Source organism: Antechinus flavipes, chromosome 5 (genome assembly GCF_016432865.1).
Source record: "Antechinus flavipes isolate AdamAnt ecotype Samford, QLD, Australia chromosome 5, AdamAnt_v2, whole genome shotgun sequence".
NCBI lineage: Eukaryota > Metazoa > Chordata > Mammalia > Dasyuromorphia > Dasyuridae > Antechinus > Antechinus flavipes.
This window is the reverse complement of record NC_067402.1, coordinates 58,095,716-58,119,153: the sequence shown is the minus strand read 5'-3', so window position 1 is coordinate 58,119,153 and position 23,438 is coordinate 58,095,716. Positions and strand designations below refer to the sequence as shown.

The 23,438-nt window shown below is 33.8% G+C and overlaps 1 protein-coding gene across 1 annotated transcript in view; it reads left to right on the top strand.

The window, feature by feature from the left end:
* The window catches only part of DNAJC1 (DnaJ heat shock protein family (Hsp40) member C1), a 249,587-nt gene that overhangs the window by 124,279 nt on the left and 101,870 nt on the right, over positions 1-23,438 (top strand). The window contains exon 7 of the mRNA XM_051961314.1: positions 9,952-10,042. Within this exon, the coding sequence (XP_051817274.1) occupies positions 9,952-10,042 (91 nt within the window). The remainder of the gene's footprint in view (positions 1-9,951; positions 10,043-23,438) is intronic.

The window sequence follows — 23,438 nt, the reverse complement described above, 5'->3', positions numbered from 1 at the left end:
TTCCAAACTTTCTCCAGGCCTATTTATTTTCATTTTCTGATGCTTTTATCCTGTGAAATGATTCTGCTTATATACTTTAGTCATCTTCCATAATAATTTTGCAAATAAGCTTGAAACCAAAACTTAGTGTTCTCCTTGTTTTCTCAATCCTTTGATTCATTTGTTTGCTGGCTGAGACAGTTTCTGGGTCTTATTGGCCTGCTCATTTTTGGTTATTGTTTTTCATCACTTAAGCTTCCCTAATGAATGGTGATGATCAGTAAGTCTTCACTTTTGCCCATTTTCTATTTTTCAAAATCAACTGCTTCTTTAAATTCATCACTTCTACTTGCACACAATGTCTTCTCATCTTTGTATTTTCTTCTAATTTGAAGTTCATTTTGACTTTGTTCTAATTTGTTAGGGGTCTTCTTAGAGTTGGAGTCTGAAAATGACTGTCATTTCCCATGTTCCAATTTCTTTCTTTCTTTTAATGTGTATGTGTATGTGTATTTATGTGTGTGTTCTTGTTGTGTGTTTACAACATTCAGGGGTTTCCAATTGTCTTCTACAGAAAGGATGCAAAAGTAATCTCATACCTTTCTTTGGCATCCTACATTTCTTGATGCTGAACCATTTCAATATAGTTTTAACCATCCTTTATTTGCCCACTTTTTCATTGCAACCAGTGAACATCAAAGTCAATTTGGTTTGGAGGACTTTATCATGGTCAAAAAATTTATCTACTTCCTTATCCTCTGTAATAGATATTGGTGCATAAACTCAGTTATTTTCACAATATTTTTGCTAATGCTAGCCTCAGTTATGTAAAATTAGGTGACCATGTTCTTATTAAGTGACATTTCTAGTTGCCTTTCGGCACAAGATGAAACCAATTCCATCAACTATAATTTTTCTCTCTCAGAAGAGCCTTTTCTCCAATACTGTTATTGTGAGCTCATTGAACAACAAATGAGTTTGTCTACTCCTAGGGGAAATGAACAATACTTTTTTATCCCTATTCTCTCCATTCTTCCAACATTCTTGCAAAAGTAGTTGCAAAGGACTCAGGAACATTTGGAATTTGTTTCATAGGTTACTATCAGCAAATAATTTATTACCAAATTGGCTAGTTCAATGGCCTAGACAAGCCATGACAACTTAAAAAAATCTGATTACCATGATGCAGAAAATAATATGAGTTAAGAACTTCTGAATATAGATTACAAAATATCAATTGAGAGAATCCCCACCACCAGAAAAAACAACTGTGGTAGTGACAAGCAATACATTTTGTAAGTAGTCCAGAGGAAGACCTGTAAATGTGAAGGAAAGGAAATCAAATAACACAAGATTATTTCTTATCTACAAGGAACAACAGGCAAGAATGGAATGGCATATTCTAAAGGCAAAGGAGCTCAACTTAGTTATAACTTCTTCCCCTCGCCCTCAACACAGTTCTAAAACAAAATCAATAATACTAGTACTGCTGGCAAACATCTATCAATCTTTTTCCTTATTTCTCTACTCAACCATTGCTGTAATTTTCCATTCTACTATCTATCTTTCAACTAGAGAGACTGTCTCCCCTTTTGTATTTATATATCTGGAAATTAATATAATACTCATCATATAGAAAATACTAACAAAAGCCTCTTCATTCTTTCTTTTCTTCTTTACTTTTCTGTGTCTCTTTCTGTCTTTTCTTTCTCTTTTCAATTTGGGGGAATTTGCCAGAGCTTATATGCACTGGCATAACTTTCAAGTACCCATTGCCATTTCCTTATGGAGGAAATATACTAAATGTATCACCCTACAATGAACACTTGGCAAGTCTGAAATTCTAAGAGCAACATTATTTTATGTATATTGTGAGGAAAAAAGTTATTAAACCTTTAGTTACTAATATGGGCTGTGATTGGGTAATAAACTATATTTCTTACTAGTAGAGTTCTCTTTTTAAAAGGGAGGGGAGGAAATAAGCATTTAAATGCTTGCTGAGCATTAGGTACTGTGATAAGTACTGTATAAGCATTATCTAAATTCATGTTATAATAAATATTATTACCCTTTCAAATGCTTCTGTTCTTTGAGACCTAGATCTCAGTTTTCAGCTCAGTTTGGGGGTGAACTATATTAAGGACCCTCTAATAAATTTCAACTCTAATTATGGAAACACTTTAGCTTAACTCAGTAATAGAAGTTGGAAATGTTTCTGTTCAAGCACTCACCTCAGAAGGAATTGGAAAAGAAGTAGAGAAAATAATTGTGCCATTAAATTACATTGTATAAATATTTTCATTTTTCATATTCTCTTTGGTATTGAAAATATATCCTCCACAAAGTATTTTGCTATTCCTTTTATACATGTATACATTTTATCATTCTTTTAATTCTTTCACTCATGAATTTTCTTATCCTATTTGAGTAAGTGTTTTTAATCAAGTCAATAATTTTCATTTAACTTCTGTTATATTACATAGCATTTGGTATCTATGCCGACATTTTCACTAAAAACTTAAAGAGCTCTGCCAATAATTTGTAGTCATCATAACAGTCTCTTCTCTGCTGGAGGTTTATTGTGACCCAGAGCCATGAAAAATCTCCAAAGAATGAAGCCCAGGGGTCAAGCTGACAGCAATTTCTCCATTGAGTTACTGCCCACAGCTGCCTAACATTGAGCTGAATGCATCACAGCAAATGCAAAATGAATGTTGTCGCCATCAGCTGCAAACATTAGCAGAGCTCCTATGATGCATGAATCCTTTAGTGTAGCTCCTATGGTGAATATAATTTTGGCTCAGTATAGTTCTTTTCCTGGAGGATCTTAGTCTGATATCAGAGAGCATCGATTTGAGTCCATTCCACAGAAGTTTTATTAATCCCCTACTACATAGTACCTAAAAGACTAAGAATATCAAAAATAAACTCAAAGTAATCTTTGTCCTCAGGAAGCTTACTGTCTCTTGAAAGTATACAATCTGTACCTATGCTAGTAAATAAATAATTTGAAAAAGAAGAGAGCCCTAAGGAAATGAAAACATTTGTTTACTATCTACTATGTGCCAGGCCCAAAGCTAGGTACCAGTAATACATACAAGCAAAAAAAATGAAACAGTCCTGTGCCTCAAGGAGATTATGTTATATTTTGAGAAAATCAACACATCCATAAACACTGAATGCAACATTGAGAGGTTGGGAAAAACCAGATGGCACAGTGGATAGAGCACTGATCCTGGAATCAGATGGACCTGAGTTCAGATGTGGTACCAGAAACTTAATACCACCAGACATGTAACCCTAGGCAAGTCACTTAGCCCCCCAAAAAAATTTGGGAAGGAGGAAGGTGCCTACAAGTGATGGTAATAGAAGGAGGAAGAGGAGAAGGAAGAAACCGCAGCAGTGGAGCAGTGGTTTAAAAATATTAACTCATTTTATCCTCACTCTTGGCAAGTAGGTGATATTATTAGAGGGGAAAACTGAGACAGAGTTTAAGTAACCTGCTCACCATCACACAGGTAATAAGTGTCTGAGGCAGTATTTGAATTGAGACCTTCCTAACTTTAGTCCCAAGCTTATTATGCATTGAACTACCTAGCTGCCATAATATAAGACATTTCTTAATTTCTCCTGCCTTGGATTTAGGGACACTTCTTTTAGTCCTTTTTTTTTTTTTTTTTTTTTTTTTTTTTTTAGTCCTCTTCCTACATCTTAGACTATACCTTCTACATGTAACCAGGGCTCAGACTTGCTGCCCCATTGGCAAAGAAAGAATTTGAATCCTCACAGTAAATCCTTTAGCAGTCTTGGAAGAGACCTGGGCTGCCATGATCTTTGATCCAGAGGATGGTTTTCTCCAAACAGAAGATCTTGAGTTGGTGAGACAGAGCAAAGGGGCCTTTGGGGCAGTGATTGAGATAGTCGGGAAAGGAGAAGGAAGTTGAGAGGGTGGCCTCTCAGCAGGGTAGACTTTGGGGACTAGGATCTGACAATAAATATTGTTTGGAGTTTTTTTGTTGTTGTTTTGTTTTGTTTTGTTTTTTGCTGAGGCAGTTGAGGTTAAGTAACTTATCCAGGATCACCCAGCTAATGAGTGTCTGAGGTCCGTCACCCTGTCCATAGTGTCACCTAGCTGCCATCTATATACATAATAAGTAGGAAGTAATTAAAAGAGAAAAAGCTATAAAATTAAAAGAGTTGGGAAAGCATACTTAAAGGTGGGACTTTAGTTTGGATTTGGAGGAAGCCAGAGAAACCAAGAGCTAAAGAAGAGGAGGAAGACCATTTCAAGCCAGAGAAAATTCCTGGTGGCAAGAGATGAAGTGTCTTGGTGGATCTGCAGGGAGGGGTGTCACTGCTCAAAGAACCCAAATCAAGGAGTAAGTAAAGTCGAGAAGACTGGAAAGGCAGGAGCCAGACTAGGTCTTGCCTCTAAGATTTAACAGAGGATTTTGTATTTGATCATGGAGGTGATAGGAAGCCAAAGGAGTTTTATGTAGCAGTAGGATAACATTAGCAGATGTGGATCTGCGCTTTAGTAAATGACTTTTGTGGATGAATGAAGAGTGGATTGGGGTTCAGAAAGACTTGATGTTGGCAGACTCATCAACCGTGGGAAGTGGTAAGACCTATATTTAAGTAGTAGTCGTATCAGAGGAGAAAAGGACCAAAGCCATTGATCCATGGGGATTTCTTTCTCTACTAGGTTAAAGAATCTTAATAAAACAAAATAGTTATTAATAAAATCATGACAGCTTATAGCCTCCAGATAAGAAAATTCCAAACATTCATGCAGAAATTTAGATCTATCCTATTTAAATTCTATGTATTTCTAGCTAACTACTAGTCTATGGTGTCGTACCTTTCCCTTACAGACATGCTGTACATAGCAATTCATGATTGATCATGGATTTATCACATATACAAATATATTTTCAATATACAAGTTAAAGCAAAAGTTATAAGAAACTTGAACAGAAAACATTTGGGATCAAGATAGCTTCTGTTTGCTGGTAAGACTAAGACAGATGAGATAGAGGAAGTTCCATTAGCCTCTTACAGAGAAATATAGGATTCATGCAATAAAGAATGCAATAAGCCCCAAGCCCATCAGCTCTCCTGATCCTTCCCCAGGCCAGCTTTTTCCAGACCTCCAACTTTGAGAAAAGTGAGAGAAATACTGTAGTTCTCTAATAGTTGGCTTTCCCAGTAGAAATGCACATAGAGCATATATAAGTAGTGTCGTTCTTTTAAAAGTTGGTAAAGAATTTACCTATCTTTACAAGTAGGTGAAAGATGAAACAAACCCCAACTTAAGAATCTGAAGCCAGACTTTCTTAGGCAAAATTAGGAAAGAGAAGAATTTTGTCCTAAGCTCCTCCATTCGTTCTCTGTCTATTTATCACTCTTCCCTCCCAATTTGTGAGCCACTTTTTTTGTATTTTCTTCAAGCCTCCAGCACTGAAATCTATTCTATGAACTGAATGTGATAAAATAATTTCTCTACTGGAATTCCCTGAGTGAAAAGAGACTGTAAATAAATATTTTGACCTTAGGTTGTATCCTTCCTTAGAAATGGAGGGAAAATTACCTTCCACCAATGCATATTCACTTGATTCTAATAGCTTCATAATTAGATTGTTCTGATTACCCCAAAATATAACAGATTTTGTCATAGATCATATAGTATAGTGAAAAGAGAGCTAGTGTAGGGATCAGGAAGGTCTGGCTTTAAGGATTACCTCTGACACATACTAGCTATGTGACCTTGGATACATCATACTTTAATCACTAATACAAAAAGTCATTAACAAGTTGTTAATCTGCATTAATGAAGGGAGTTCCCTGCACCAATTAATTTATATGTCTAGTCCAAAAAAAAAAAGGGTAAAGCAGAATGATTAATGACTGTTGTCTATTTTCCTAGAAATATACCCATTTACAAAAACTCTCTCTTGTCTGTAGATGGCACCCAGGCTGGAGAATAAGTCTATGAGTCAATTACCGTTTTCTATCTTATCAAAGAAATTGAACTAATAAGTAAAACTAGGAAAAAACAATAAAATAAAACAATTCATTTGATTTTAAAAAAGAAAACCAAATTATCAGTATTAAGAATAAAAAAGGTGTCTGCACCACTAATAAAAGATGAAATTAAAACAATTATTAAGACCTATTTTGCCCAATTATGATACCTGACAATACAGGTGAAGTGGATGAATATTTACAAAAAATATAAATTACCCAGATGAACAGAAGAAGAAATACTAGGTAAGCCAATATAATAAAAGTGATAATGCTACTTAAATTAATTTTAGTTATTCAGAGCCATGCCATTCTACCAATGACTTATTCTGTAGACCTAAAAAAAGAAAAAGAAAAAAAAAATTCATCTACAAGAGAAAAGGTCAAGAATGTTGAGGAAATAAAAGAAAACAAAGCAAAAGGAAGAATGTCTATCCACACTAAATTTTAAGCTATTATAGAGTAATCATCATCAAACCAATCTGGTACTGCCTAAGAAATAGAATGGTGAATCAGTGAAATAGATTAGGCATTCAATACATACTAGTAAATCATCATAATGTATTATTTGATTAAACCCAAAGATACAAGCTTTGAGGGCAGGAACTCACCATTTAACAAAAATTCCTGGAAAAACTTGTTGGCAGAATGGCAGAAATTAAGCATAGACCAACATCTCATACTATATACCAAAATAAGGTCAAAATGGGTAAATGAACCCATTAAATTAATGAGCCATAAACATGAAGGGTAATATAAAGTAAATAAGGAAGCACGAGAAATTTTACACATAGAACTATGGATAAAAGAAGAGTTTATGACTAAACAAGAGGAAGAAAGGATTACAAGAAGTAAAATGGATAATTTTGATTATGTGAAATTATAAAAGGTTTTGCACAAACAAAACTAGTGTAGCCAAAATCAGAAGGAAAGCAGAAAACGAGCGGGTAGGGAATTCAAGGAAAGTTAAAGATAGGGAAATGAGCCAAATTTATTTTTTTAAAAAAGTCATTCCTCAATGGATAAATGAGATATATCCCTAAAGGATAATGAGAGGGCTACTAGATGGCACGGTGGATAGAGTTCCCAGTGTCAAGTCAGGAAGACTTAGATACTTATCAACTCTGAGATCTCCAGTCAAGTCATTTTATCCTCTTTGCCTTAGTTTCCTTATCTGTAAGCTGAATTAGATAAGGATATGACTAACTTCTTTAGTATTTTTGCCAACAGGCATTTTTCAAAAGAAGAAATCAAAGCTATTTATAATCACATGAAAAAAATGCTGTAAATCACTGCTGATTTGACTTGATCATTTGACCCAGCAGCATCTCTATTAGTGGTCCATGTCCCAAATAAATTAAAAAAGGAAAGGAAAATGACCTCTATGTACAAAAATATTTATAGTAGCTCTTAAGGAATTAAAGAATTTGCACACATATATTGTATTTAGGATATACTGTAACCTATTTAACTTGTATACAACTGCTTGCCATCTGGGGGAGGCAGTAGAGGGAGGGAGGAGGAAAATTGGAACAGAAGAGAGTGCGAGGGATAATGTTGTAAAAAAATTACCTTGACATGGGTTCTGTCAATAAAAAGTTATTTTAATTAATTAATTAAATAAATAAAATACCTTAAGAGAGCTAAAAAAAATAAAATAAAATAAAAAATAAAGCTAGCCTAGCCCCAGGCAAAGGAGATAGACTGTGAAGGAGATAATAAATTCTTTCTTCCTAAAAAAAAAAAAAAAAAAAAAAAAAAAAAAAAAAAAAAGGAATCAAAGAATTAGAATTTGAGGGGATGCCCAAGATTTGGGGTGTGGCTGAACAAACTGTGATTATATGAATATAATGGAATATTATTGTGTTATAAGAAATGAAAAGCAGGATGATTTCTAAAAAAATCTGGGAAGGCTTATATAAACTGATGCAAAGTAAAATTAACAGAACAAGGAAATCATTTTACACAATGATAACAGCAATATTATTAGAATGAGCAATTGTGAAAGTCTTGCTGTTCTGATCGACATAATCATCCATGGTACTTTCAAAGAATCCATGATGACAAATATTACCCACCTCAAGAAAGAACAGAAAAACAGTGTAAATTGAAGCATACTTTTTTCTAACTGTCCTTACTTTTCTTGCTTTTTACTATTTTTTGTTCAACATGATTAATATGAAAATATGTTTTGCATAGCTTCACATGTATAATTGATATTATATGGTTTGCTTTTTCAATGGGTGGACAAGGGATAGGAAGGAGGGAGAGAATTTGGAAATCAAAAATTTTTAAATGAATGTTTTAAATTAATTTAAAATAAAGATAAATATCTTCCCCCAAAATTTTTTTAAAGTATTACTCCTTCTTTGTGAATGTTTAATTAAGAATCTTCTTTGTTTTTTTTCTCTTATTTAATATTTAGGTATAAATATATTAGGAATTGTTTTTATTTTAACCATTCAAATGAGAAAAGTGAATTTTAAAATGTCTTTTCTCTAAGTCAGTTGCATAATTTAATTAAGTAGTTTGCATATTTGGATTATTTTTGAACAAATAGAGCAATGTACAAATTGAACCCAATTGTTAATTGCTTAGGAATTTTCACCTTTGCCTTATGTTTACCCAATTTGTATTTTTTTATTGATATAATACAGTGATTGAAAAAATTCAAGTTCCTTAGACTGCTAAAAGCCAGATGCAATCCACCTTTTCAGTCTTTCCTCACTGCTTCCAAAGTATACTTTTTCTGTTCTCTTTGTATAAGTATGTATATTTATCTACCTATTTCCTTTTTGTTTTCCTTATTTCTAATCATATTCCTTGATTTTTTTAACATTCCCATATTCTCTGCTTGAAATGCTCTCTTCTTTCTGTACCTATTGAAATCCTTTAAGTCTACTACTTCTTTCATGAAGTCCTAGCTGATCCATACTACTAAAAGTGATCTCCTCATGATGAATTCTTATTGTATGTTCTTTATATTTTTTTATATTCCTTAGAAGATGGCAAAAATTTATTCAAATTGTGGTTAAGGCTGCAAGGTAGCACAAAATAGGCCTGGAGTCAGGAAAACTCATCCTTTCCAGTTCAAATTTGGCCTCAGACACTTACTAGCTCTATGACCCTGGGCAAGTTACTTCACTCTGTTTGCCTCAGTTTCCTCATCTGTAAAGTGAGCTGGAGAAAGAAATGGCAAACCACTCTACTATCATTGCCAAGAAAACCCCAGAGAGTTAGAAAGAGTCAGACTGACTAAAAATGACTGATCAAAAGCAAAAAAAGTAGATGGCAAAATCCTTGAAAAGAGAGATCACATCTTATTTGTCATTGTAGTTCTCATATACTCTGGCTACAAAAAATGATTGTAGAATCCATTTTTAAGTGTTTGACAACCCTATCTGAGCCAATCTTGTGATCTTAGTTGAAAAAGTCAAGATATTTACAAGAATTTATTTTAATCAGGTAAAAAACTATTTCAAAATGCATCATTAAGATAATACTTCTACACCAAGAATAAAAGTTAATGGTGATGTTTTGTTGGTGCCATTATAGTGAAATTTGCAAATAATTCAGTTCAACAAGTGCTTTTCCAAATCTTTGTCTTTTTAGTAGTTGTTATCATGCATATTAATGAAAAAAAAACCACACAAAAGAAACTGAGGACTGATATGTTTCTTCTTTGTCATAAAGAGATAAAAAAATTTTACTCAACATAATTTTCATGCTATTTCAGTATCTCATCGACTCCCTGAGAAAGAAAACCTTGAAGAAAATATTAATTTCTTTTGTTACCCATGAAATATAAAAATATCAAGCAATGAGAAATACTTGTTATCAAACCAATTCATTTTTAAGATATACCATGAAAGTAAATGGAAAATACTGCCAAAGAAAACTGTTTTTGTTAATTTCTTCAAAACTTCTTTTTTTTTTTTTTTTTTTAAGGATGCCAGACAATTTTATGAAGAATATAAAGAAACAAAACTGAAGGAAAAAGAAGATGCCTTGGCTAGAGCTAAATTTGAAACACTTCAAAGTGAGTCTTAACCATTGTCTTTTTTTGTAGTGAACAATATCACATTAGTTTCCTCAAAAAAAATCTACTTAAATGATACAAAAATGTAATTTTGTTGGCTTTTTTTTTTATATATAAATACAAAGAAACAAAATCTTCATATTTCCTTATTGATCCCATTAAAGTCACTTTTCTTTTTTTTAAATCCACTTTTGTTGCATTTTCCATTTTAAATTCTCTCCTTATTTTTCACCTCCTTCACCCATCTGAGGAGTAGACAAGAAAAGTAAACCTATTGCAAATATATGTATAGTCACACAAAATAAATTCCTACATTTTTCATTTCCAGAAAGAGAGAGAAGATAAGTTTCAATCTGCCCTCTAAGTCCATCAGTTATTTATCTGGAGATAGATAACATGTTTCATCATAAGTACATTGAAATAATGGTTTGTCCTTGTATTTATTAGAATTACTAAGTCTTTCATATTTGTTTATCTTTACAATATTATTGTTATTGTATAAATTGTTTTCTGGGTTCTGTTCACCTCACTCTGCATCAGTTCATACAAGTTTTTCTAAACTTATTCCCTTCATGTTTTCTTATAACACAATTGAATTCCATCATATTTGCACCCCATAACTTGTTCAGCCATTCCCCAGTTGATGAACAACTTCTCAGTTTCTAATTCATTACTACCTTAAAAAAAAAAGCTGTTATAAAACAATGTTTTTGTGCATACGGTTCCTTTTCCTTCTTCTTTGATCTTTTTGGGATATGGACTTAGTAAGAGTATCACTGGGAGAAAATATTCACAGTTTAATAATTTGGGAGGCATAGTTTCAAATTGCCTTCCAAAATTGTTGAACTAGTATATAGCTCTATCAAAAAATGATTAGTGTACCTATTTTTTCACAGCCCCTCTAGCATTTGTTATGTTCCCTTTATTTTTTCATCTTAGCAGTTTTGATGGATGTGAGGTAGTACCTCAGAATTGTTTTAATTTGCATTTCTTAAATATCAGTAATTTAGATCATTTTATATGATTATTGATAAGTTGGATTTCTTAATTTAAGTTACTTTTCCCCAAGTTTGTAATTAATGAGAATGCTTACATAATCTCTCAAATTCAGGTGACTAGTTCAAAATTCATGAAAGGTCCTCCAATGTTCTCAATCTATCTAGTAACAGTTCATCAAGTTTCAGAAATTGAAGAGATCTCAGAAGTCATCTGCTCCACTCTGTGCCTCTGCCATATCCCAAGCCAAGTTTCTTCATCTGATCTTTTATTGAAGAACTCACATAAGATAAATCTGTTACTTCCTAAGGCAGCTCATTTTTGGATTACTCTTATTGTTAGTATATTTTCCCTCTGAATTTCCTCCTTAACCATTTTCATTCATTATTCCTAGCAATGAAATGCCCTCTGGGGCTCAGCAGAACAAATCCATCCTCTCTTTTTCAAAAAGCAGTTCTTCATTGCACATGTTTAACCTATATTAAATTACATGCTATCTAAGGGAGGAGAGGAAGAAGGGAGAAAAATCTGGAACACAAGGTTTTGCTAAGGTAAATGATGAAAACTATCTTTGCATGTATTTTGAAAATAAAAAAAAAACTATTGTTAATTTTTTTAAAAGAAGCAATATTACTTGATCAGCAGAAGTAGGCAAGGGTTCAGGACATAGGTACTAGGTATCCTGTACCTGGTCTATATTCTCTTTCTTTCTAATAAACTAGATGATTTGAAGCATTTAAAAAAAAAAAGGGCAGTTCTACTGAAGCACATGAAAACAAGTTTAGCATCTTCCCCTATTATGTCTTCTCATCTACAGACCAAACATCCTTATTTCTGTGAAGTGATCACACTTGAGGCCTTTTGCCATCCTTGCCACATTCCTCTGGAGGCTCTCCCATAGTTGTGATCTAACTAACCAGAGTATCTTGTCCCCACGTTCTAGTCCTAAGATGCTTTTCCTCTCTCAACACAATTTAAAATTACATTAGCATTTTTGGCTGTTATTTGACACTATTAACTCATTGATACTGTGGTCCACTGAAACACCCAGATGTTTTTTAGAGACCTTTTCAGACCTGCCCTCCCAGTTTTGGAAGGCTAATTTATTTGAACTCAATTATGAAACTTTACACTAATTTCTTTTATATTTCTTTTTTTTTGTTTGACCCAACATTTAGTCCCCTCCTTCACCTTGTCTTTGCTCACACTTATACCCTACTATTACATTTGCCTGCTAAATTCTTACCCATCTCTTAAAGCCTAAAAAACCATTAAGGTTTCCTTTTTCCCTTGAAAGTAGCAATTTTCTCCCTGTTTCTTTTCCATAGTATTTTGCTTTGCAACTCTGTGATGCAATTATCACATGTCAGTTGCCATAACTGTGTCTGCTATCTCACTAGGAGATAGTTCAATGAGAGTAGGGAATTTTCTTGCCTAAACTTTGTATCTCCCCAGATTCCTAGCACAGTGTGCTTTGTGCACCAGGAACTTATCTCCATGTATCTAGTTGCATCCTATGCTGAGATTCTTGATTAATTGATAGATATTAGAACTAGAATTCCACTATTATAGGGAGTTCCTGAATAAGGAAGGATAAGGAAATTCCACCTTCTCTTAAACTTATGGATGTAGAGAATTGGTTGTCTAGAAAAAAAGCCATCACATGAGCCAATGCTGCCTCCTAAACAAGACTAAATAGACTTTGAGAGCAGGTTTTAATTTTTATTTCTCTTAAAAATTTTAAAAATTTTCCCATGGCGTCAAGTACAGTAGGGCAAGATACAAATACATTTAAAGTACCATTCCTGGGGATAGAGAAAATATTAGCTGCTCTGTGTATCCCTACTACTCACAGATTTGATCTCAGAATGTTAGGAAGAATGCCAAAGCAATTAGCACCTGATAACCAAGGAGGGAAGCTCCTTTTAATCATTTCCTATCTGCTGAATGGGAGTCTTCCACATGGAGGTCTGTCTACCTTAACTGCTAAAGACTTTTTCATCATCTATTCCTGAGTGGGTGAGGTCTGTTCGTCCTTCTTCCCAATAAAAAACTACAGTTACGAGAGAGGAGGGATGACCAACAATGAGTCTGAAAATAAGAAACTGAAGAGAAGCTCAGAACAGGAGATGGAAATCTGTTGCTCAGAACAAGCTGGGCAACAAGAGAAACTTGTTTTCGGGCCTGTCAGAGCACAGTGTGAGCCAATTTGAAGGTGTAATTGTTTATCCAATAAACACATGTCCTGGAGTCCTCAAGTAAAATTGCTGTGGTTGTGGTTGGAGCCCGGCTCCCCAGAGCCTCAAAGACCAAACATGAAATCCTCTGCGTGCTCTGAAAGCCATTTATGACCTGGCCCTGATCCTGTCTCTCCAGCCTCATTGCTTCACTCTCACTGGATGGCTCAGCGGAGCCAGCCTCTTCTCTCTCCCCGGACAGCGCTCCGTGCCCCAGCTTTATGCGTTTCTGTGGAATGCGCTCTGTTCTTACCTCTCCTGAGAGAATTCCTTGCTTCAGGCCTTAGCTCCAGCAAAACCTTCTGCAAGAAGTCTTTGCTGATCCCATCTCATCTCCCCACTGCTAGTGCTCCACTCTAAATACCACGTATTTCCCTATTTTGTGTTCATTATGTGATTATTCTATATGTACACACCCATGTTCTGTTTGTGTGTCTGTGTGTGTATATATAGGTAATCCTATATATACACACACAGACACACACACATATGTATTTAGGCAGCATGTCATAGTGGATAGGGAACCACCTTTAGAGCAAGAAGACATGGATTCAAATCCTATCACTGACATATGCTGGCTATAGAACCTTGGGCAAGTAACTTAAAGTCATTCAAACTCTCAGCACTATAGGTCAGTGTTAGCAAATTCTAACAGAAACAAAGGCTACTTAATTGTTCATAAGAATCCCTTCTAGTTACAAAGAAAACCACAGGTGAACACTATCTATCTTCTACTGAATTTGTTTTGTTATATATCTCCCAATTACATTATATTATATTATAATTTAACTTGAAAATAAGTATAAAACAAAATGTTTTTAAACAGAAATAACATCCTAAATATTAAAATAAGATATTAAGTAATATAATATTCTTCTTAATAAACAATGCTAAAGTCACACCTACTATATAATCTTGGGAAAAAATGTCCTTGCCCCAAAGTCCTTGGCACTGTCAAATGATTCAACTTCAGAAATATATGTGGGTCTTATCAATGGAGCTGACATTAAAAAAGATGAATTACCATCTGATGTACCCTAAGGACCAGTGGGTCTTTCCATCTGACTTGAAGCTGAAATTTCCTATGTGCACATTGTCTCTCCCTAGAACATGAGCTCCATGTGAACAGCAGCTGTCTTAGCTCTTAGTCCCAGTGCTTTTACACAAAATATTTAATAAATACTTTTTTATTCATTTGAGATTGAATATATAATTCCTAAAGAGTGAGCAGGGCTTAAGAAGTAGGGACAAGAAAGGTAATCAGTATCATAATGGTTCCAAAGTAGACAATTGAGTTGATTGTGTAGACATTGACCAGCTTGAAGTCATTATAGTAAATGAGTCTCCCAATATTTAAACTAAAGCTTAGCATAAATTGCTATTTTCCTGTGCATACCCTTTGATCCAGCAGTGCTACTACTGGGCTTATACCCCAAAGAGATACTAAAGAAGGGAAAGGGACCTGTATGTGCCAAAATGTTTGTGCCAGCCCTGTTTGTAGTGGCTAGAAGCTGGAAATTGAATGGATGCCCATCAATTGGAGAATGGTTGGGTAAATTGTGGTATATGAATGTTATGGAATATTATTGTTCTGTAAGGAATGACCAGCGGGATGAATACAGAGAGGCTTGGAGAGACTTATATGAACTGATGCTGAGTGAAATGAGCAGAACCAGGAGATCATTATACACTTCGACAACGATATTGTATGAGGATGTATTTTGATGGAAGTGGATTTCTTTGACAAAGAGACCTAACTGAGTTTCAATTGATAAATGATGGACAGAAGCAGCTACACCCAAAGAAAGAACACTGGGAAATGAATGTGAACTATCTGCATTTTGGTTTTTCTTCCCGGGTTATTTTTACCTTCTGAATCCAATTCTCCCTGTGCAACAAGAGAGCTGTTCGGTTCTGCAAACATATATTGTATCTAGGATATACTGCAACATATCTAACATATATAGGACTGCTTGCCATCTAGGGGAGGAGGTGGAGGGAAGGAGGGGAAAAATCGGAACAGAAACGAGTGCAAGGGATAATGTTGTAAAAAAATTACCCTGGCATGGATTCTGTCAATACAAAGTTATTATTAAATAAAATAAAATATTAAAAAAATTGCTATTTTCCCAAATAACTACATTGAATAGAAATATTTTAAACTTTGTCCATGGTGATCAGTGAGTGTGTTATAATAAAAAATTAAAAAAAAAAAAAAAAAAACAGGAAATATAGATACCTGGATCTTATCTCTCCTTTTGAGGCCTTTCTTGGCCCAGACTATCCTGAAATGTGCTTTCTCATACCTCATAGAATCCCTGTCTCCCTACAGAGCTCAGCTCTTCTGCCACTTCCTCTTACATGAGTCTTTTCTTTATTGCCCAGTTTCTAGTAGCTTCTTTCTCAAGGAAAAAAAAAAAGCCTTTTATTTCTTTTGTATATTTTTAATGTATATTTATATGTGTCCATATTTTTTCCCTTGGTAGAATATAAGCTCTTAATTAAGGGCAAGGACAGTTTTATTTTGTCTTTGCTTCCAAATATACATCACAGAACTTGTCACAGACATGGCACTTAATATATGTTGGGATGAATATGCCCCAAACTAGCTGTGTGACCAGTAACTTCATCTGTCTGGGCCAGACTTTTCTCATCTGTAAAATGGGCGTGTGGCATTGCACCGGAATCTGTGTTCCTTTTGCATTTCATCTTTCTAAATATGTAAATGAATAATAATGCTTGCTGTTCTTTATTGTTGCATTGATACATACTTACTGTTAAGATGCAGAGGAAGTCTCCTAGCACATCTGAGAATTTATAGGACAGGATGAGAAAGTGTAGGTAGGTTGTGAATGGGTTTCCTCACTTTTAGGTTTCTTCACAGCTCTATCGAGTTATTATTATTATTATATTTTTTTTAGGGAAAGGGGTGGGAATTAGTCCATTTTCTCTAAGCTGAGGAGGAAAGGTAAAAATCTAAATTCTGTTTAAAAGCTAGTATAATTTTTTTATAATCTCTTCCCTGCTCAGCAAAATTTATCATTTTTATTCCTTTTCTCTCAAAAACGTGTTTGGAAAACTTTTGCTATGTCAAAACTTACTTCCTCTAGATATTGGGTGAAGCAAATGATTTTGTCAGTATTTCTATACAGGAACTTAAATACTCATAATACTTTCCAACACACAAATAGGAATTAAAAAGTTACAACAATACAAAATGTAACTATCCCCATAATTTAGTGAGACCTTCCAAACTTTGTAGTCATTTAAAAAAATTGTTTAAAAGACTTCTCCCCTTAAAAATTCTAATTATTTCATTTAAATATTTTTCTTTGCAAAAAAAAAAAAGTTCATAATATTTTGATCCATACCAGTTGTTCTATTACAAATGAATTATTTTATCTCTTTTGGACATGTTATTATGCCCCAAGATTAGAAAACCTGCTTAAAAATTATATTAATTAACTGAACATTAAAACCAACTAAGTTTAAAGACTATTAACCAGTAATTCTACAATAGAGCCTAGAGTGAAATAAGTATTCAGAAATATATTGTTGACAAAGAAAAAAAAAAAACAAAAACATGACAACAACCTAGTGCTTGGCTTTGGATACCTATTAGGATTTTAGAAGACTTAGTGGGGCTTTTTCATCTCCAATTTCTGAGATCCATTGTATATTTAGAGAAGGTGACAGGATTCAGTGTTAAGGATATTAAAGAGCAGACACATTCACTGTTAATAATGTCAAAAACTGTCATGTGTTTGGGCTTTTTAAAAATTTAGTCTCCAATGGTTACATGCAAAGAATCTTTTAATTAATTTTGTTAACTTCATTATGGTGTTCTGCATTGTATACTTTAGAATTAATATATAAAGGCCGAAAATCCCCCAGTGTGCATTTCATTTGCCCCCATCCTTCTTAATTTTAAAGACCATCATTGGAATACTGAGTTCATAATAACATTTCCATCTACTTAATTGAGTAAATGCATCTCATGCAGATTAGCAATAGCTGTTTTATGCTGCCTGTTTTTCATGACCTAATTGCTAATCTGCCCTCATGTCTGTCTGCTTTACTGCTGAGATTGTGTAATATTCTCTGAGGGTTGAAGCAGAACAGTGTAGGGGGAATTCCATATAATTTGCAAATTGGAGAAAATGCAGCATGAAGGTCTTATTAAAATTATGGCTTTTTGCTAGAGAGGACAAAAGGTGTGAAAAAGGTAATTTCTTGAAAAGTAAATATTATCCTTTGGGGAAATCCTTATGCCAAAATTCTGTTAATGTCTGTTCAGATAAATTTTTGGCATTCCTTAGGTTTTTATCTAATTTTTTTTCATCTTTATAATTTAAATTTAAATTACAAATACCTATTAAGATGCAACTTTTATATTAACTTAAGAATTTATAAAAGTACAGCTTTCTGAGTTTACTAATTTATATCCTTCCCATAGTAGAGAAGAAAATAGCCAAATTTTGTGTGACAGGCATTAGTTGGCTCTAACATTTTTTTCTTACCCTCTTTACTATTGTCTGAGTTGTCTAACTAGCCTGACAAAGTCCTGAAATGTGGTTAAAAACCCAGGCCAAACATCCAGTTTCCATTTTGTAGGTAATTTACGTTCTCAGAAATAGGTCATTTTTCTCTACTTTTCCCCACTAAATTTTACCTATCAGTAACAGCTGAACATGCCTCTCCAGGGACAATCTTAACTTGGATTTCAGTGTGCTTTATTTTATAGTAAAAGCCATATTCAAATGTTAGGAACTTTTTTTCAATCTGAAATCCTCCTCTTTTGTGCCAGATACGTAATCAAAGTCAGTAATCCTAGTCCACAAGGCAAAATAAAACAAAAGACAAATTATGCTTTAATTCTATTGAATTATAATAGAAGTTGTAGATGGAAAATAGCAACAAAATTACAACTCATAATTGTTAATTCATTTTTATCAATAATGCATAATAACATCTGAGGCTTTTGTTATCAAATTATATAATTTCAAAAGACTACACTTTGGGGGCATTGTTGCAATTATGAATTTATTGCTCAACACATCCAATTGTATTATTTTAGGGGATGCTTCTAGCATCACTGGTATGGTTCTCTTGGGTTTGCTTGTGTTCGAGACACTAACCTTTTTCTTAATGATGAGTGATCTTTTTAAATTACTAAGCTTTGTACTATGTTGTATCCTACTACTAGAAAAAATCCTCATGCATAAGGCACCTATGCCTGCATGAGTGAAATGCAGTGATTGAGGAAATGGAACTTCTAATTAAGAGAAACCACCTTTGAATAACTCTGGGTTATTCAAGTCCTGATGCTGAGCTCCTTCTAGGTGGCCCTCAAGAGGGGCATCTTCTCTGGCTGTCCTTCAGGCCTAGAACCTTTTCCTTCAATACTCCAATTAGTGATTGATTAATTGATACATCAGGACTATCAGACACATGGCTCATAATAGTGCAGCCTGTCCTGTAGCCAGTATGCAGTGTTGCCAGTATTAGATTAAAACATAAGTAAACCAAAATATAGTAAAACAAAGATAATATTCATATATGGTTTTCTTTTTAATTTTTTTAAAAAACTTATTTATTTATTTTGAGCTTAAATAGAAAATAGAAAAATAGGGGAAAAAATGGCCATGTGCACAGCAGAACATGATGAATGGATTCAAAATATAAAGTAATAAATTGCCATTTCAAGAAAGCCTATCTAATACATACTTATACATTGTGTTCAGAGTTGTCCATTTTCTCTTTGCTTCCTATTGTGTCATATATGTTTTTTAAGTCAGTATGTGACCCACAGGGATCCTTATGTATAGTTTAGTGGTCCCCATTTGTTTTTGAGTTTGACACTAAGGACTTATACCACTTCTCACTCGTAGGTCATCATTGAAAATGTGTAGCTGACTGCTTGTGCCTGCTGAATGGATCTTCACTGCCCTTTATGTTATGTTATTTTGATTCTTGAGAGACTATAATATCCAAGATTTATAATCAAATATTGGGGTTTGTATCTTGAGGGGTAGCTTAAGATTGTTGAAAGTAATTCAGTTTATTAAATACAATCAAACTTGATTTCTCTTTCTCTTTTAGTTAACAGTCCCAGATCCTAGCTCATTCAACTATGCTTGTCTCAGATGAGGGGCAAACATCAGCCCACTCAAATGGACTGATTATCTAATACCATTTCACTGCATGGACAGTACACAATTACTTTTTCTTCTTAGCAGAGCAAAGCTAAAGATTAATATAAAATTAGGAGAGAAAATGAGAAGAAAGATATGGCAGCTTGAATTTGACCCATTTAAATATCTCAGCTCTTAGTGTAATGATTACTACCCAGTAAGCACTTAATAAACGTTCAATGACTGACTGACTATTGACAGTTGAAAAGAGGGAGATGGAGGCAGATATGTAAACATTACTCATAATAATTTCTTGAAGATTAACTGATAGAAATCAGTAACCATAATTAGGAGTTCAAAATGGCCCAGCAGTTGTCTCTGCTATTAAACTTCTTTTCAAACAGAGAGCGGTGATGACCAATGACAATTCTAGTTTAGAATCTAACTCATTTGTAAAACATCCTAGGGAAGAGTAGTGGAAGATTATGAGTAGCATCAATCCATAAAATAATAATTAATCAAGAAGCATACATTAAGTATTTATTGTATGCCAGGCCCAGTGCTAGGCACTGGGGATTTAAAAAAAATTGAAAATTGATCTCTTTGGGGCAATTTGAAGGCACAGTGGATAGAATACTGGCCCTGGAATACAAAGGGCCTAAGTTCAAATCTAGCCTCAGACACTTAACACTTCCTAGCTGTGTGACCCTGGGCAAGTCACTTAACTCCAGTTGCCTCAGCAAAAGGAAGGAAGGAAGGAAGAAAATTTATATTCTCAAAAAAAACCAAGTTGTATAAAGTTTCATTAGAGACCAAACTAAGCATTCCAGATGTGTTTATGAATTAAACTTCAAACGTGATGATAGAAAAAAATATAAAAATTCTATAAAGATTGTTTTTAAAAACTTTTTTTCACTATCAAAGATGGTCAAATAACCACATTGAATTCTAAAACTATAGCCCCAGAAGTGCTTCAAGAGGAAGTGGAAACATTAGTGAAAAAAACAAAAATATAAAAAGTAGTCATATAGAGCAGGTCATTTTAGAGCAGGGCTTCTTAAATTTTTTCTATTTATGACCCTGCTTTACTTGAGGAATTTTTACATGACTGTAGATATATAGTATATAAAATAGGTATTTAAGTCAAACATTTACTAGTAATAAATGATAATCAGTGGGTGTTTGATTTGGATACCTATTGATTTGGATACCTTATTTCTAGACCCCAGCTTCTTAAACTGTGGTTCAAAACCCTATACAGGGTTGTCACAGGGTTGTGGGAGTATCACAAAAATGAGCATCAATTGATTCAAAATCAAACATTTAATGAATTCAAGGTGGTTCTGGCAGCACTTGCCTGTGATGCATTATAAGACTACACAACATGATCACTTTGTACTGCTCAAACATGAATGTTGCCAGAAATACCTCAGCTCAGATGTGAGACAGGGCCATGTAAAAATTTCTCAGGTGAGTGAAAAATCACTCAGGTCATGAGTGAAAGAAGTTTAAGAAGCCTAGTTAGAGGTATGTAGGTTTTAGGAGATCCTTCTCAATCTCCTTTACTTGATCGTATCTCAATCACGCCTCCCACCTGTTTCTCATGATTCTTGCCTTCTCTTTCTTCTCTATTCCTTCTCTCCCTTCCTTCTCATCTTCCATGAATTTAACTTTCATCTTAATTAGGTAATTCTGAGATCTCTATTTGTAGTGTTAGCCCCATCCTGAGCTTCAATCCCACATTATCATTTGCCTATTGGATGTTTCAAACTGCATGTCTTTAGGGACATAATTAAACGTAATCTATCAAATGGAATTGATTATCTTTTCCCCTATATTCCCCCTTCTTCCAAGCTCCTCTTTTTCCTATGAAGGCATCATAATCTGTACGTCTCAGGTTTGTAATCTTGACATTTATTTTAGATTCTTTATTCTCCTACACATCCAGTCAATTGCTAGATCTTACCATGTCTATCTTCATAATCTATCAACTATCTAACCTTTTCTCTCCACGCATAATTTGCCATCTTATTTTAGATCCTTATCACCTCTCACTTAGGTTATTGCAACCTCCTCCTAATTGGTTTCCTTGCCTCAAAACTTATCACTCTATTCCATTCTAATACTGCTACCCAAGTAATTTTTCCTAACTGCAAAACTGACCATTTACCTTCCCTATTCAACCAACCATCGTGGCTTTCTATTGCTTCTATAATACAATTTAGACTGTTTAGTTTTTAAAGACCTACACTTTTCTTTCTACCTTCATTTGAGTTAGGTTGTCTTCATTTTCAATACAGTAATATAAAGCCGTCATGATCATTGACTAGGGTACTCCCTAGTTATTTTATTGTTGTTTTGTTGCTGTAAAAGTTGTCTTTAAATATTTTTATATTTTTTCATATGTCTTATTAGCTTAATTTCTAGCTATTTAATATGTTTTGCTGTTGCCTCAAAAATAATTTTTCTTCATAACTTTCCCTCCTGGATTTTATTAGCACAAAAGGTTGATGATTTTTTAAATGTATTTTATCATTCTAATTTAATAATGCTGTTAATTTTAGTTAATTTTCTTGAGTTGTCTCATATCTACACATAATAATATAATTGTTCCTCCACTTTGACTATGCTTATTCTTTAATTTATTTTCCTCATCTTTTTTTTTTAATTTTATTTAATAATTGCTTTATATTGACAGAATCCATGCCAGGGTAATTTTTTTACAACATTATCCCTTGCACTCATTTCTGTTCTGATTTTTCCCTCCCTCCCTCCACCCCCTCCCCTAGATGGCAAGCAGTTCTATATATGTTAGATATGTTGCAGTACATCTTAGATACAATATATGTTTGCAGAACCGAACAGTTCTCTTGTTGCACAGGGAGAATTGGATTCAGAAGGTAAAAATAACCCGGGAAGAAAAATAAAAATGCAGATAGTTCACATTCGTTTCCCAGTGTTCTTTCTTTGGGTGTAGTTGCTTCTGTCTGTCATTTATCAATTGAAACTCAGTTAGGTCTCTTTGTCAAAGAAATCCACTTCCATCAAAATATGTCCTCATACAATATCGTTGTCGAAGTGTATAATGATCTCCTGGTTCTGCTCATTTCACTTAGCATCAGTTCATGTAAGTCTCGCCAAGCCTCTCTGTATTCATCCTGCTGGTCATTTCTTACAGAACAATAATATTCTATAACGTTCATATACCACAATTTACCCAGCCATTCTCCAATTGATGGGCATCCATTCAATTTCTAGTTTCTAGCCACTACAAACAGGGCTGCAACAAAAATCTTAATGTCATACTTAATCTTTCTAGCTTTACCTCAAATGATAATGGAAACATTGATTATCTTTATTTTATCCCTGATCTTACTAAGGTAACTTTCAGTATTTCCCTGCTGCAAATAAGATTATGCTTTGTATTATTTATTCATTTTTAAGCTTTCTCTTTAGATACTTTTGATCATATTAATGAAAGATCCTTTTATTCCAATCCTTTTTAGCATTTTTATCCTAAAAATACTATTTTTATCAAGAGTTTTTCCCACATTTATTGGTACAGTCATGAGATTTGGGGAATTTTTTGCTGTGATGGATTCTTTATATTTATTGCTTTCCTACTCTTGAACTATCCTTTTATTCCTAATAGAGATTTAACCAGACCAGAGTAAAAGTAATATTTAATTCATTGCTATATCTCTGGGCTAAAACTACACTTAATAGTTTTCTATTAATATTCAGCAAGATAATTGTATATACATATTTTTTTTATTTTATTTATTTCTCCTTAGTTGGGAATCAAATCTATATTGGTCTCTGAGAAAGATTCTGGCAAAATGTCATCCTATTTTATTTTGGTCAGTACTTTATATAGCATAAGAAGTTGATATACTTTTTAGTATTTGATAGAATTCATCTATAAATACATCTGAATTGGGCATTTTCTTTCTTTTGGGATTCCAATAATATCTTGCTGGTTTGGAGCTAAATTCTATATTTTCTCTTTTGTTATGAGTTTTTCATAAT